This window comes from Xyrauchen texanus, chromosome 28 (genome assembly GCF_025860055.1).
Source record: "Xyrauchen texanus isolate HMW12.3.18 chromosome 28, RBS_HiC_50CHRs, whole genome shotgun sequence".
Classification (NCBI taxonomy): domain Eukaryota; kingdom Metazoa; phylum Chordata; class Actinopteri; order Cypriniformes; family Catostomidae; genus Xyrauchen; species Xyrauchen texanus.
In genome coordinates, this window is record NC_068303.1 from 39,947,944 (window position 1) to 39,964,927 (window position 16,984).

Here is a 16,984-nt window from a genome sequence, read left to right on the forward strand (position 1 = left end):
CCATTATAAAGCTTGGAGGAGCCAGGATATTTTTTTATATAACTCCGACTGTGTTTGGCTGAAAGAAGAAAGTCATATATATACACAACTAGTATGGCTTTAGGGTGAGTAAATTATGGGATCATTTTAATTTTAAGGCCATGTCCACTTTAATACATTTTAGATTGAAAGCGCATCTTTTTCTCTACATGTTGGCCTTCCGTCCACACTGAGATAGCATTTTTGTCAGCTAAATCTTCCAAGTGGAAAAACTTGAAAATGCCATCTTTGCATCGTAGTGTAGACTGCGAAAATGTACATATCTGACTTATTTGTTGTCATGTGACGCAGTTATGTGATCCATTCAACCCAAAACAATCAAGATGGCTGCCCATGTTGTAGCGGCACTATTGTGCCTGAGAGTCAAATTGATAGCAGTTTAAAAGATACGTTAATTGTTCACCTAAATTATGTGTTCAAACTTATGTAACGCCCACATCTAGAAAACAGACACTCTCTGTAATAAACACGGAGATCTTTAGTCCCGTCCGAATCAGCAGAGTGTTAAATGTTACTTTGTACAACCTTCACATTGCATTCCATCAATGGCGATGGAACGTTTACTCACAATTGGTGTTTAGAGACAGAACACGATTACAATTGTGTTTCAGCCGTACATGCAACAGCGATTTTTCGCATGCGCAGTAAAGGGATTTAAGCATTTTCATCCGTTTTAGTGTGGACGAGCAACTTTTGGAAACACTCTAAAACGAAAATGACGTTTACAAAAACAAAAGACTCAAAACCGTAAATAAACCTTATAAACGGACAGTTTGAAATTGAATGATCCTCATTTGAAGTCATTGTAAAATAAACAATACACGCCCATCTGTGACCGCACATCAGATCACTTCCAAATGAATGCAGCAAGCGTAAACAAATAAAGTCGGCTTTGCCTCTGAATGTATATTTATATAGATTCAACACATTCCCACGCCATTTCAACAAAGGTTTACATCCATCTGGAATGTCACTTCCAGATCCATGACCTTAAAGCTTGCTTGCTGCCTGGTGACTTTTTTTCAGAGGAAAAAACATTTGGTGTGAACAGATCATCACTGTGGCCCAAAGAGGCACGCTCCCTAAGGAAGCAGATAGAAATTGTAACCTGTTTGAGTGACAGCACCAAATCCCGCCTCGTGAGGTGCCACCTGTGCTGGCTCCTCCTTCGGTCTATCCCTCAGGCTAGCACAGCTGTTCGCAAAAACATTTGAACTTATGCAGGAAAGTAGAGTGAAAACATTAGGAACAGATGCACTGCTTTCATGTGTGTTTGCCTAAAGGAAAAAGTGTGGCACTTCAGTTTATCACAATTATACTGGCGCAACTTCATCACTCATCCTTATAAAGAGGGTTTATATGGGTTTTGTAGTCTCAGTGTGGTTAGGCTAATTGTTTTTATAATAACATAATTGCTATGTCTATTGAAACTACATCATCTACCACCTCTACACAGTAAACGTTTTATCAGGTAACTAAAAACGTGCTTCCTGTGGTAACAAATGGTTAACTTTTTTAATGAAAACATATATATTTTTAAATAACTAAAATAAATGTAAATACTTTTTTATCATTATAATTATATAAAAAATAAATACTTATAATAATTTTGTATTATTCGTTAGTATTAATATAAAAAAATTATATTTTTTGAAAGGAGCTGGAAGCAATGGAAAGGAAATGCAAAAATGTTTTCTACTTTCTGAAAGAAATGAATGAAATAAGTGTTGCAAGATATCTCGCCGGTCTCTGTGACAGCTCTAGACTCTGTAAACGGCCACAAAAAAAAAAATGTCCGCATACAGGGACGCAAATTATTGCAGCTAATTATTGAGGGTTACTGCCATTTTTATGCCATGCTGCTCATAACAGTTGTCAGTTGAGGGTGCTATTTTTATAACAACAGTTTCTGCATGATGTCGGCCTCAATAAAGCTCATTTGGTATCTTTGGAGAAAGGGGTTTTGAAAAGAGGGGGTGTGACTAATTAAACGGCTCAGTCTAGTCTAAGTATAATGGCTAAAATTGCTTAAAACACATTTAATATACATATTATTCATTTAATACTTAATTAAAACAATATTTTTTAAATAATAACACTATTACCGCAATCTACCTGACTACAACAAATAACACCAACAATTTATTAAAAACTAATTTATATATATATAAAAAATAATGTTAGCTATTTTATTTGACACGAGTGGCGCAGAAAGTACTCACTACTAATAGTATGAAGTGAGTACTTTCTGTGGCCACTCGTGTCAAATTAAATAGCTGACATTCTTTTTTATCTGCCCCAAACTCACGCCATTGGTTGAGCCAATTTTATCGTGCCGACCTGGTTGCACATTTTCACAGTCTACAACTACTTCTATTATTGAAATTAATAATTGTTTTTCATACTTGGCTACAATGATGAAAGAGTACTGCAATACTACACTTACTTGATTTTTTTCCCAGCCTCATATGCCATGACAAGTGAGAGATATTGGGAAAACGTCTGCTTCTGTCATTTTTCAATATACTTTCACTACAATTTTATATTCGCCTTTAAAAGAGAAAGTCAAACATAAAAATAGTCCAGTCTGAAGCTGTAACCTGCAGTACCGCCACATTAAAGGGATGGTTACTCACGTATCACTTTCTTTTTTGCATGGAACATAAAATATGTTGGACAGAACACTGCATCTTTATCTCCACAGATCTCCTAACATCTCTTTTTGTGTTCCACAGAAGAAGAAAAAAGTTATATGGGTTTGGAACAACATGAGAGTGAACTATCTAATTAAAATGTCATAAAATGCTACAGAGTCTATTGTCAAATGTGTGCATCTCAAGTGAACATTGGACAGTGAGTGAAGGACAGGTAAATCACTGCGAGTCAGACACACACACACACACACACACATCTAAACGTTTTCAAACTTGATATCACCTAAACATCATAGTGTTGACACAGATATGAGACAACCTGCCTCCAGTCTGATTCATCTGTCTGTGATACATGTTGAGGCATAAGCTCGCTCTCCTTATTTTCCTCGCTCTCTCTCTCATTTCCACTCTCATTCACACTCGTTCGCTCTCATTTCAGATCTGTCAGACTATCTCCTGTCTCATCATGTGCTCACATGGGCACAATGTAAAAAAAAAATGGTGGTAAGCTGCCAATCACAATTAAGGGCCGTCTGGTATGCCATAACCTGAGGCTCTGAAGGCAGAGGACATGACAAGCATTTTGTGTAAAACTCTGGCGGTCTGGAAACTGCGGAGCAATTTTCAAGGCATTAAACATGTCTGAAGGCAGAGCCCACGAGAGGAGGTGATATTCAATCGCAGGAAAGAAAAATCACAAATGAGATCTCTTTACTGTAATATCTAGACAGTTGTGACTAAATGGAGACTTTGCTTAAATGTCCTGCTTCTCCACCTAGACAAACTCCCCGGTAATCTCACATGTGTTTTCTTTGGAGTTTCAAAGAGATCTCAATGATCTCAAACTGTGCCCAAATTTGCCAAAGGTCTGCAATCAAAAGATAGAGATCTCCATATGAACTCTACGGCTGTGTATTGATACAGATTTCTCGATTCGGTTCAGATTCATTTTAGGGATGCTCATGGATCGTTATTAGCACCGATACTGACGTTTTTAACCGGATCAGTATCAGTCCATCAAGCCCAGAGTCAAACCAAACTTTTTCTCTCAAAAGGCAGTGAGAGGATCTCGCTGCTCAACTTCAGCTTATCACAGACATTTTTCATCACATAGTGCGAAATTTGGCCTCATATGCGAGTGATTTACTCACATTGTAGAGGCTTGCGCAGAGAGTAAAAGCTCGATCTATGGGAAAATCAAGCCCATTTTATGCCAACATTTCTCATCAAATACTTTCAAATCCAAAACATCTGAGCTATCCTGTGAACATAAATTGTATAGTTCTATACTCGTACTGCATTACAAAAAAATTACTCATTTGTGTCTATTTTTATTTCTCCTCTGAAATTTGAAGAGGCAAAGTTGATCTTTAAAAGCAAAATGACTCCATTAAGTCTCATGGGTTATGAAAGCACAACCTCTTGAGTAATAATATTTTCCTGTGTGTAACGGCATCGCACTGCTGTACAGCCTTTGGGCGTAGAGCTGGTAGCCGTCAGTGTGGATTCTTTCTTTAAAGAGACCTCATCGTCAGCCCGATGGGCTTAATTTGATAATCACCAACATCATCATAATCTTTATGGAGATAGCAAACTCACAAATCACAACACTATACACTCTTTAAAGCCAGAGGGACAAAGTAAAACAAAAACAATCTAATGACAAAATCCTCCATCCAACTTTCCCTTCTTTAGCACTCATTTTAATGGACCATCCCCCCCTGTCCTGATAGGGGCTCTTATGAAGGGCCGGACAGCTCTGTAAAGGAGCTTACAGCCACTGCTGCCCATTACCGCTATAATCCACAAAGTGCTGCCACCACAAAGACTGTGTGTGTGTTTGTGTGTGAGCGTGCACATCCTCCGCAGGCTCCGAGCACAAACAACCTCCTCTTTATGTCTCACAAAGCCTACACTTTCTTTGCCATCTAGTTTCCTCTTGATTTTTCTCTCTAGGTTGATCTCTTGTGGTTTTTTGAGGGTCCGAGGCATCCTCAGATCTTGAGTCCTTAAGGGACATGTAGCCTCATGATGTGTAGGGATGTCAAAAGTACCCCGTCTTTCTTAAGTAATACAGAATATCCACTTAGTTCAGTACCCAAATGCTGTGTGACTGAGAGGCAGCTGCCTTTGAACGCTCACAGGCGCACGTCCATGCATGCTCTGAAGAGATCTTACGTTACAGCGGAGCATGTGAACCGTCAATTGAAATTATTAAAAATGCTAATATTTTCACCCCTTATGTAAATTGACCATGGTTTTCTACAGTAACTATGGAATTTGTAGTAAAACCATCACCAAAAAAATGTACCATGGTTTCACTACAGTAACCATATTTTAACTATGATGTGGTAAAACCATGGAATAATACAAGGAAACCAAAACAATGGTATTAAAAATCATAATCATTCTGCCAAAAAAACATGATTAGTTTTACTAGAGTGACACCTTGGTTAATTTTTGGCAAATGTTTTCTTGGGGGCCTGGGTATCTCAGTGAGTACTGACGCTGACCATCGCCCCTGGAGTTGTGAGTTTGAATCCAGGGCATGCCGAGTGACTCCAGACAGGTCTCCTAAGCAACCAAATTTGCCCAGTTGCTAGGGAGGGTAGATTCCTCCTCGTGGTTGTGATTAGTGGTTCTCGCTCTCAATGGGGCATGTAGTAAATTGTGCGTGGATCACGGAGAGTAGCATGAACCTCCACATGCTGCGAGTCTCCGCAGTGTCGTGCACAGCGAGCCATGTGATAAGATGCGCGGATAGAAGTGGAGGCAACAGAGAATTGTCCTCTGCCACCCGGATTGAGGTGAGTAACCGCGCCACCACGAGGACCTACTAAGTAGTGGGAATTGGCATTCCAAATTGGGGATAAAAGGGGATAAATTATATAAATAAATTAAGAAAACAGATTCTTACCACACACAAAATATGACTAGAGTCATAGTTACTGCAGTTTTACTATAGTGAAACCATGGGTCATTTTTACACGGGTGTTTTTTTGGTGGAAACCATGGTTTTTAAAACCATGCTACTTGTACCACAAATGAACATAGTGTAACTATAGTAAAACTGTAGTAACCATGCTTTTGTGGCAGAATGATTATGATTTTTATTACCGGTTTAACTACAATAGTTTTCCTACAAATAACATAGATCAACTGCGATTGCTGTTGTAAAACCATGGTTAATGTATGTAAGGGATGGATAAATCTATTTGGAGGGAACACAAAATGTACTATTGCGAGGGAGAGAAAAAGCATTTCAAAACATAAATTCCCTCCCTGACAAGGGCTCAGTACTTTTTTAAAGGAACAGTTCACCCAAAAAGCATATCTCATTATTTACTCATTTACTCACCCTTATGCTAACTCAGATGACTTTGTTTATTAACACAAATAAAGCTCTTATAATGGAGATACAGTATGATGTCTGTTTGTCCATACAATATAAGTGAATGGTGCAAAAAGTACATAAATGTAATCCATAAGACTCCAGTGGTTTAATCAATGTTCTCTGACCAAAATACAAGTTTTCACTGTACATCTTGCAATTGCAGTCTCTAGTCACGATCGTGATTTCAAACTCGATTACACTTCCTAATGCTTGATGCATTTGCAAGCACTACATGGTGCTAGGAAGTGTAATTGAGCTTGAAATTATGAATGCAAAGAGATTTATAGTGTAAAAAGGAGTTACATTTTTGGTTAGTTCTCGCCCAAAACCAACTGGATCGCTTCAGAAGACATTAGTTGCATTTACAAATACAGTCTTTTCCAGAAAATTACCTACAATTTCCAGTTTAGAGGTCATGTGTGAACATGACCCTTTTGAAAATACTGGTACATTTTGCTCTGGCAATTTTCCTTATTGATGGTATGTGTGAACAGCACATTTGGTATATTTACCATTAAAGGCATCCCAAGGATTTTCCTGTAATTGACCTGGTTGCATATGTGAATGGGGCTATGGATTAAACCACTGGAATTTTATGGATTACTTTTATGCTGCCTTTATGTCCTTTTTGGAGCTTCAAATTTCTGTTCACTATTCACTTGTATTGTATGAACCAAAAGAGCTGAGATATTCTTCTAAAAAAGCAGAAGAAAGTCATATACATCTGGGATAGCATGAGGGTGAGTCAATGATGAGAGAATTTTCCTTTTGGGGTGAACTATTCCTTTAATAAAGTGTTCAATAGCATATCTGATTTGTAGTAGTGGTTTCAAGAAACATTACATTTCACTGGTATTGGTATCAGCAAATTACATTTTGGTTTCGTAACAACCCTATTCATGACCCTCACAAGAGCTACAAACAAATTCCACTCTCCCTTCCATATACAGTACATCCCCTTAAAAAAAAAATCAACATTCCTCTATGAAAAAAGTTGTTTCAGATGAGCACTGCGTTACAATGCTTGACCTGTGTGCAACCCAGTCTCGAGAGTAACAGTGTAGATTGACGTTTTTCTCCACAGAAAGTCAGGAATACAAGCATCAACTTAACGAATGTGCTGACAAAACCATCAACATTAGCCAAGAGGAATACATAACACTTCTGCTGGATTAAAAATCCATACAGCCGCATAAAATAAAACACTAAAGCACTTCACGTACTTGTCAGGTATTGATCCTCTGTGCATATTCTGAAAACCTTTAATCGGGGGGAAAAAGAAAAAAAAAGCTGTCCGAAGACAATACCTGTCCCACTGTAAATAGATTTTGTAGCGAGTCTGCAAAATAAGCATGCCGCACACATCTCCCAGCTGCTGTGATAAGCAACTAGCATCTGTGGCCGAAGCTGTGATTTAACACAGAAATACGGCCCTCTGTGACCTGTCAGCAACTAAAGGCATATAGTGCTCTGCAGATGGGAAAACGTGCCACCTTTGACAGGCCAATTCAGACACATTTCATTCAAAAAGACGACATGTAATCAAAACTGACATGTCTCAGGTCTAGGGCAAAAAAAAGGATGCAACTTTTCTTCCAAGATAAACTTGTTTGTGGCTTGATTCATGCGTCCTTCACAAAGACGAATGTGCCCGATTCTAGCCGATCTGAAGCACCTCCAGATCATCACCGATCCTCCACCTGGTTGTTTAATGGTTAGACGGAGACCTGGAGAGGCCTTCAAGTCAAGGTTTCTCGCACCCACTGTGAAATTTGGTGCCACGTACAAGGTTACCCTGAAGAAATCTTGCTTCCTTCTGCTCTGACAATGTTCCCCAACTGTAAGGATTGGTTTTCAGCAGGACAGTGCTCCATGCCACACAGCCAGGTCAATCAAGGTGTGGATGTAGGCAGGGGCGAAAATTTCATCAAAATGTTGGGGGGGACAATAAACATAACAATTCTCAAGAGCAATTTTTGAAGGGGACACAAGGGGTTTTTTGTTGTTGGCCTGTTTGCATTTGTATCATTTTATTTCTTAAACAAATATTTTAAGAATATATCATTATATTATTTACAATACACATTTTTTAATGATATTTTAGGGGGGACAACCCTCAGATGGGGGGTCCTGACTCCGCCTATGGATGGAGGACCACTGAATCCCAGACCCTGTCATGGTCAGCCCAATCTCCAGACCTCAACCCCATTGAAAACCTCTGGAATGTGATCAAGAGGAAGATGGATGGTCACAAGCTATCAAACAAAGCTGAGCTGCTTGAATTTTTGCGGCAGGAGTGGCATAAAGTCACCCAACAGCAATGTGAAAGACTGGTGGAGAGCATGCCAAGACACATGAAATCTGTGATTGAAAATCAGGATTATTCCACCAAATACTGATTTCTGATCTCTTCTTAAGTTAAAATATTAGTATTGTGTTGTATAAAAATTAAAATGAACTTGTTTTCTTTGCATTATTCGAGGTCTTAAAACACTGTTTTGACCAGTTGATATTTTCTGCAAATAAATGCTCTAAATGACAATATTTTAATATGGGAGAAATGTTGTCAGTAGTTTATAGAATAAAACAAAAATGTTCATTTTCCTCAAACACATACCTATAGTAAATCTAGAGAAACTGATCATTTTGCAGTAGTCTCTTAATGTTTACAGAGCTGTATATATAAATGATATTGATTCTTGCTTCTGAAGAACCAGCTAAATTCAGCAATTCTTTAATTTGGAAAATAAAAACAGCTATTAAGCTCCTAAATGTTTCAGTTTAGGAGCCAATGGCTGCATAATAATTTTTTTAGTCTGGAGCTCTGCTGATCTGAGCTTGCGTGGTACTTGGCCATGCCGTTTAGTTCAGCTTTTGGGGCATTTGCTGATTCTCATACACATCAGAAAACAGCATCATAAAAACAAAGACAAATGAACGACTTTGTAATCGCACCATTGTGATCTCTAACAACATTTAGGTGCACCGGTGGACAAAATTATCACAAAATGCAGACATTTTCTGTGCATGATTCGTGAGGTAATAAACACAAAAAAACATGTTTGTAGAAAACAGCATTTTCGCTCCACAAGTCAAATTACGTATCGTTACTAACAACAGATGATCCTGATTCAAATGAGTCCAAACACAACATAACACCGCACATTGATGTTGAATTAACTCACTTGTTTATTTTACTAGTTGAGACTTTTCTAAAGATATGACATGAGCATTTGCTATGTAAGATGTTTTCACTTATTACCGTCATGATTATACGATTGGATTTGTTCAAGCTGAAGTATGTCATTTCTATGACACTAGGCCAGCTAAACTGAATTGCAAAAGTAAACAGCTTTCCAAATATGCCACCCGTCTGCCTGTGGTCAAACAGTCAGATATTCCTGCCCCCAACTCACACCATTGGTTGTGTACCATTGTTGGGGCGGGTTTAAGTGGGTCACTCAAAATGAAAAGAGCAATTTTCATAGTGCAACAGAGACACAGTGTCTCCGCACATTAAGAGATAGAAAGCATTTTTAACACAGAAAAACGTGCACTTCATACCTGACTTTAAATTATAAAAGAGCTCTCACAGATGTAGCTGTAAAAAAACATTTTGTCTTCAGAAACTTTCATCAAACTTGTTCCACCTCTGACGCAACATTTGACTGACAACTTGGCATACGGAATCTTAAAAAAAAAATTTCAATGTCGTCAGTTCAGGTTGACTTGGCCCAAAAAGTTTCTTGCTTGAAAAATGGCTGGGGTCAATCATTAACTTAAAACATTGTTCAGAATTGAAGCATGACAGCCACTCAAGTGCTCTTTTCCAGAAAGTGCACAGTAGTTATCTCAGAGCATCAGGCTAATTTCCGCCAGCCTGATTAAATGATCAAATATATTAAATGCAGTTTTCCCCAGAATCTTCAGTGTGGAAGACAAAGCAAACGCTCAAACTCACCAAACATTACATCTCCATCATTATATCCACACCAATGAGAGAGGGCGAGAAATCAGACCAGAAGCGCGAGCATTATATTCAAATCATGGGTTTGCCTTTCATGACGCATGCACAAATGCCTTGTTAAAGTCAAATTGAAGACCTTGTTTTCTCTCAGCGGTAAAAGTGTAAAACCACACACACTCTCACATTCAGTGTAGCGGATTCTAACGCACACACAGCTGTGATCGCAGTCTTCAGAAGTAGCTATTGTGTCTGAGCAAGGCTTTTCTTTCATTGCGATGTGAAAACCATTTCAAAAACAGCACATTCAACTTCTCTAAGTGCTCTAAAGAAATGCAAAAGAAAGGTTTCTGTTTGTCCTTCTCTGCAATCATATTTAATCTGAATGCACCTGGGTAAAAGAAAACTGGAGACAAACAGAATATAGCAGACCTGCACTTCGAGAGGGAATTCTGAGATGTTCAGTTTCCTGTTTGAGTGTTTGTTTGTTTCTTTGACATTTGAAAGCTTCAGTCACCATTCATTGTATCTGCATGGAAAGGAGCAACCACAATATTTCTCCTTTTGGAATGACATGAGGGTGAAGAATGATGAGAGAATTATCCTTTTTGGGTGAAGTGTTCTTTTAAGGTTTGATGTTATTAAAATGCAACGCTGCGATGCATGCAATCACGCCACTCATTTAGACTTCTGGGTGACATTGTGGCACATCGGGGCGAGGTCACTGGGTCAATTACTCAGACACAGATGCCCTGGACAGATGATTATGATGATGATGATGATTTCACCATGGATTTATGACTCACCTTTCTCTGCATGTCCCATTTGAGCTGCGTCCAGAGAAAGAGAGTGATATCACGGATTAGCTCGCTCATTTCCGAGCATTCAAAGCGAGCTCTGATCCCCCTTTTCATTTCTATAACACACTGGCATAATTACACTAGTCGCTAATCAATCTCAGGCTCCTGTAATTTGCCATTTGTCATCCGCTGGTTTTGATTACTCTAATAGAATTAATCCGAGGGTTAGACTCACTGATTAATTAATCAGCAATTACATAGACAGCTGTATCACCCCCTCCACCAACCCCAGCAGACGGAGCTGTGATATGGGTTACAGTTAGACAGATGTGAACATCAAACCAAAAGATTATACAGCAATTGAACAGGTAATATTTGCCATATAATATTAGTCCAAGCACAGGTCAAACTTTTTACACATTATGTCAGATTTTTGAAAATGCACAGTTTGCATCAGTCCACTTATTGCATTCTGACCCCTGAGATAGGCTATTTGAACTTTTATGTAAATATATATATATATATACACACACACATACATATTCCATAATCATACACTTACAAATGAAAACACTACAAGTTGGGAAAGTGATCATAAATAAAAACGTGCTCATTTGTAATGCACACAGGAAAAACCCTGGAACAAAGCTTTATCTCTGACCTCTCATTTACATGCATTTAAAACAATATTTTAGCATCACTATCTTATCTAACAGCTGCAAATCACTTTCAATATAAATCACTTGCTTTTGTGATTTCTAAAAAAAAAAAAAACACAATAACTATCAATTTTCATTTCTAATTAAAGTGATGGGCTATACATTTTATTTAGGCTCAACTGGATACAATATTTTGTGGTCACAGATGTGCTCCAACTGATCTCTAAAAACCATCATATAATAATTAGTATTAATAAATATACCAATGAAAACAGAAACTGACTCTCAAAAACACTCCGCAAACAAACGCATTAAACTGAACAGGCAGTATTACATGACACATACATCAAGCAAAGCAGCTCGTGCATTTTCAAATACAGAGCTGGAAAAGTTGATCGGGTTCATCCGGATGGGTTGATCACACCTTTCCCCATGTACAAAAACATAATGCATGTGTACAGGACTCCTGTTGGAATTGACATCATTATTCTGTTCCGTACGGAAGCTAGATAAGCGACCCAAATATAAGTACACTAGTGGATAAACACATTCTTTAATTTTTATTGCTATAATTATTAGTCTTACAAATAACTATAGGACTTTTTAAATACTGAAAGTTGTTTATTTAATTTTTTATTATTATTATTATTATTATTACGATGTCCTCATCCTAATTACAATTCCTATTGGTTAGAAAACGGATGTAAAAGATTTATACTTTGTGTTATGACAGAGAGAAAATTACCATTAGGGATATAACCATTAGGATTGCTTCCCAAGTCACGATCTCATAGAAATTCCAATAGCATTTTTGACAAGGGGTTAATATGCGCTAGGTGAACTCCTCTCACTCACTCTGAAGCGGATACCTGAGCGCTCTCTATTCTCTAACACCTAAAATCACCCCAAAACATCAATGCACCACTCACACATTTCACCTCATATGAGCCGTTTGGACACGTAAGTGAGCTTCCGTTGTCTAAACGCCTGAAACGAAACATTCGCGTAAACTTTTCCTCATTCCGCCCCGGGGATCTTTAAAGGTGAAGTCTTTAAACACTTACCGGGTATGTACTGGGTTCCTGCACTTCCAACCGCAGTCTGCAGGAATAATATGCTCAAAATGAAGGTATCCATATCCGGCGGCTGAGTTGAGAAAGTTTGTAAAAGTGTTGGGAATTGTTTCTTATTCCAGCCGATCCGCGCGCCCCATGCTCTCTATGTCTCTCGCTCTCGGATACTTTGTTGCGCTGCGAGTGGCGAGAGAGAGTGCGTGACGTCACCAGTACTGTGGCGCTTGACGAGTGGACAAGCGCCCCCTACTGACAGCACAGTACACACACACTCAGCGGAGACGTCAGTACTAAACCAGTACGTCCTGAAATTCAACGTATCTGCCCACTATAACTTTCTACCATTTGTTCAGTCTGAACCACTAAAGGCGATGTAAGTGCTTTGTCTTTACAACAGCTGTTTCAGTGAGCACACTGTTCTTTACAAACAGAAAGACAAAGAAAGAATCAGGGGAGCGGCACGAGCTTTTCAAACAACTAGTCGGGACTCGGAAATGCTTTCTGTCTGTCAATCATTTTGCTTGTTTGTGTTAGAATGCATGCTGATACTGGATTGGCTGATTTGTATTTGGAGGACGGGGTTTTAGAGAGAATGAAGGAGGGCGGTTAGAAATTACATTTGGATCCTGGAATCCAGGATATTCGTTGAAACAGGGCGTCTGTTTTTAGTAAATAATACAAAACAAATAATAATAAAATTCAAAATGTTAAAATCAATGCTCTACTCAACTTCCCCACTGGAAGCTTTGGCTAAGTATATATATATATTTTTTTTATTATTATAATTTTTTTTTTAAATGATTGAGTAGGCTGTATTGTGTATTGAACTAAGAGGTCAATCTTTGATGTATGTTTTTAATCCTCTTTTGGTCAAATGACTTGTTTTCACTAAGCAAATTTGCAGGTCAAACTCAGAGTTCACCAAACACACTAAATGCTAAATTATTTCGAACAATGCAACAGACAGGATAGTTCACCCAAAACTGAAAAGTCTCTCATCGTATAGGCCTACTCACCCTCATTCCATCCCAGATGTGTTTTACTTTTTTTTTTTTATTTGAAGATTTTTAGAAGAATATTTCAGCTCTTTTGGTCCATACAATGAAAGTGAATGTGAACAGAACTTTGAAGCTCCAAAAAGGACATAAAGGCAGCATAAAAGTAATCCATATGACCCCAGTGGTTAAATCCATATCTTAAGAAGCGATATGATTCTTGTGGGCAGAGCTGCAATAAAGTGGTCCTGCGCCCTGGGGCTTATCATTTCACCGGGCCCCTGTCAGTCATCAGAGTTGTTGGTATAATGGAACATTTTCACTCAATGATATTGCGCTACACGGACGGGTTTAGCACCCTCTCTATGTTTACATCAGCATTTTTTCAGAGAAAATAGATGGGAAAATACAACAACTGGGCCCCCCATGGGAGTTCGTGGCCCCCCCTTCTGCCATGGGCTCCAGGGCTTAAGCTCAGGTAAGTCCATGCATTAACCCTGCTTGTGGGTCAGAAACAGATCAATATTTAAGTGCTTTTTACTATAAATTCTCCTCCTCGCCCAGTAGGTGGTGATGTAGAATGCGAATAGTCAAAAACAAGAAGTGAAAGTGGAGATTTATCATTTAAAAGGACTTAAATATTGATCTGTTTCTCACCCACACTTATATTTTGCTTCTGAAGACATGGATTGTACCACTGGAGTGTGATAATAAATCACAAAAAGCAAGAAATATTATATTTCAAAATGATACAATTTACAGTCTACTCATTTTCTTCCAACAAACATGCAGCTTTGAAATATGTATTCTTTGTATTGAGCCAAGAGGTCAGTGTGTGACATTTCCATCTTCTATTGGTCAGACTTCTCGTCATATGCAGAGGTTAAATTGGGCCGGAGCGCACCGGAGCGCAGCTCCGCCTCCTCAGGTCCACAACACACCCTGCCGGAGCTCAGCTCCATCTCCTTCAGCACCAAATATTGTTATTCCACTTAAAAGTATTTTTCATCTCCTGACTCCTGGCAAATACATGGCATATGAGGCTGAGTAATTAGCAAGACTACACAGAGACACCCAGGCTACATGGAATTATCAGACGTCATAAATGCATTAATCGCTGGTTCAGCACCCCGCCCACAACCATCAAGGGAAAACTGTCACTATTCTAAGACAGCGACATTACCATGGAATCCCGCTAACGGCTAGAGCGATCGAATATAAAAATAGCATGTAGCTAGAACATGTTATATAACTAAAGCATGTTAGTTTACATGTTAAATGAACTACTAAATGAAGAATAACATCAGCTGCGTGAGCATCTAAAGTAATATATTGATTTTTAACAGTTTGCATATACTGTAGGTGCACGACAGTGACGCCAGACTGCTCCTGTCTGTACATGAGCCCATTATTATCCCATTTGTTACCTAATATTTATACACATATTACACAGAAGGAAAGGCTCCTCATTACCATGGTTAGGTCAGTGTGCTAGTCTTAAATAATAGTAATAATAATAATAAATGAATGTATTTATGAAAAATAAATACTAGCTGAAACACATCTTGAAACTTTAAACTGCCACTGTTGATGTCTAATAAATGTTACCTTTAGATTATTTCATTTGAAACTGAAATATTTTGTCAAAATATAACAGTTACTTTTACTGTAAAATCCTGAAACAATTTGTAAAGGTGATGTGTGTAATTATTAATATTTCTAACTATTTTGGTAAAGGGGCCACATCGGGTTTTAAGTAGTGCATGGTGGGCCACATTGTATTACTTTTGAGATGCAATGTTCTGCATTGATTTGGTTTTTGTAACTTTTAAGGCCAGAAATAGTTGTGTACTCAATTTTCTGAAGTGTATCTGTGACTAATGGGACTATTCTGCAATTGCCTAAAGTATTATATTGCTCTCAAAGATAGATACTTTTCTATCAGGCATTACAAAACTCAGTAAAGGCGGAGATTATATTTTTTTATCCAACTCTACTTCCCTGTTAATTTATTATTCAGTTTTACTAATAATAATAAAAAAAAAACTTTATAGAACGTTTAATGTTTCTTGCAAAGCGGCGAGTTTACTTTTTTTTTTTCTTTACCCGTTTACATGCTAAAAGTGTCATGATGCGTTTCTCCTCGATGGTTTTCAACACTCAACAGAATAACACAGGCTGCATGAATATGATAAATAATTACTGCAAGAGTTACATTTACGTACAGGTGCGAAGGGACTTCAACGTTTCTAAATTGTACAAATAAAAAATACATTTAGCTACATATTCGTCTCTGGCTTGCAATATTTTCCGTTGAAATCCGTTGCCTGCCTGTTAACATTCAAGATAAAAAATTATAATAAAATAAGTGAATTGTAAAGTATTTGTCTTTGTTTGAATAACTACTCAACCCTACCTTACACATTAATACTGGAAAAAGAGCCCCATTGGTGTAATGGGGGGAGTCATTTTACGGCGGGATTTTGAATGATGACCATTCACGGTAAATAAGGGCCCCCCCTCCCTACAAAAGCCAATTTAACCACTGGTCATATGAATTAAAAACTCAAAGTTCACCACACTTAAACATTCGTCCACAGCTAAATGCAACATTTCTCTGCATGATCTTGCATTTCTGCTCTCCGATGTTTCTATGTGTATGAATGAAAGTGAAAACACTCTCCATTAATGCCTGTCGTTTTCAAATAATCCTGAAGACCATGATAAGCTGGTTCAGGTGTGTTTGATTAGGGTTGGATCTAAACTGTGTGTTTTTGTGGACTGCTGTGGCTCAGGTGGTAGAGTGGGTCGGCCAAAAATCGCAGGGATAGCGGTTCGATTCCCAGCCTGCACGACTCCATGCCAAAGTGTCCTTGGGCAAGACACTGAACCCCAAGTTGCTCTCATTGTAGGCAAGTGCCTTGCATGGCAGCTGTGTGAGTATGGGTGAATGTGTCACAGCGTAAAGTGTTTCGAATACAGCTAAGGTTAAAAAATCACTATATACGTGAGGAGTAGGGTTGGCTAGCCCTTGTGTATGAAAACTGAAAATGGATAAATGTGGATGTGGCCGTCAGCGATGACAATATGTGCATGCTGATTTGCAAATTGTCATTTGTCTTGCATTTACTTGCATACTAAATTTTGTTAGTGTTGTTTATCGTGCCATTTGAATAATTCCTGACTTGATTGGGAAAGGGAAAATGACAAGCAGAGTAGAGTGTTCCTTTGTATACATCATGCACATGTGTATAATTATTGTACAATTGATGTAACTGTAACAGCTGCAGCAGTGCACAAGCTCTGAGGTCTCAAGGTCAAAGGACATCACCTGCTCAGCCCTCACCATGCACCAGTCACATCTCTAACTGTGCTCATCTGCAGTCAACAAATGTGAGTCATTGCT

The 16,984-nt window shown here is 38.4% G+C and overlaps 1 protein-coding gene across 2 annotated transcripts in view; it reads right to left on the reverse strand.

Moving 5' to 3' along the window:
- Positions 1 to 12,752, reverse strand: part of ptprk (protein tyrosine phosphatase receptor type K) — a 270,960-nt gene extending 258,208 nt beyond the window's left edge. Inside the window, exons 1-2 of one of the 2 annotated variants that reach the window (XM_052095542.1) lie at positions 12,575 to 12,752; positions 10,858 to 10,881 (exon numbers count right to left, since the gene is read on the reverse strand). In XM_052095542.1, the coding sequence (XP_051951502.1) occupies positions 10,858 to 10,881; positions 12,575 to 12,647 (97 nt within the window). In that variant the 5' untranslated portion in view covers positions 12,648 to 12,752. The remainder of the gene's footprint in view (positions 1 to 10,857; positions 10,882 to 12,574) is intronic. The other variant, XM_052095541.1, reaches the window with a different exon arrangement.
- Positions 12,753 to 16,984: the final 4,232 nt, after the last annotated feature.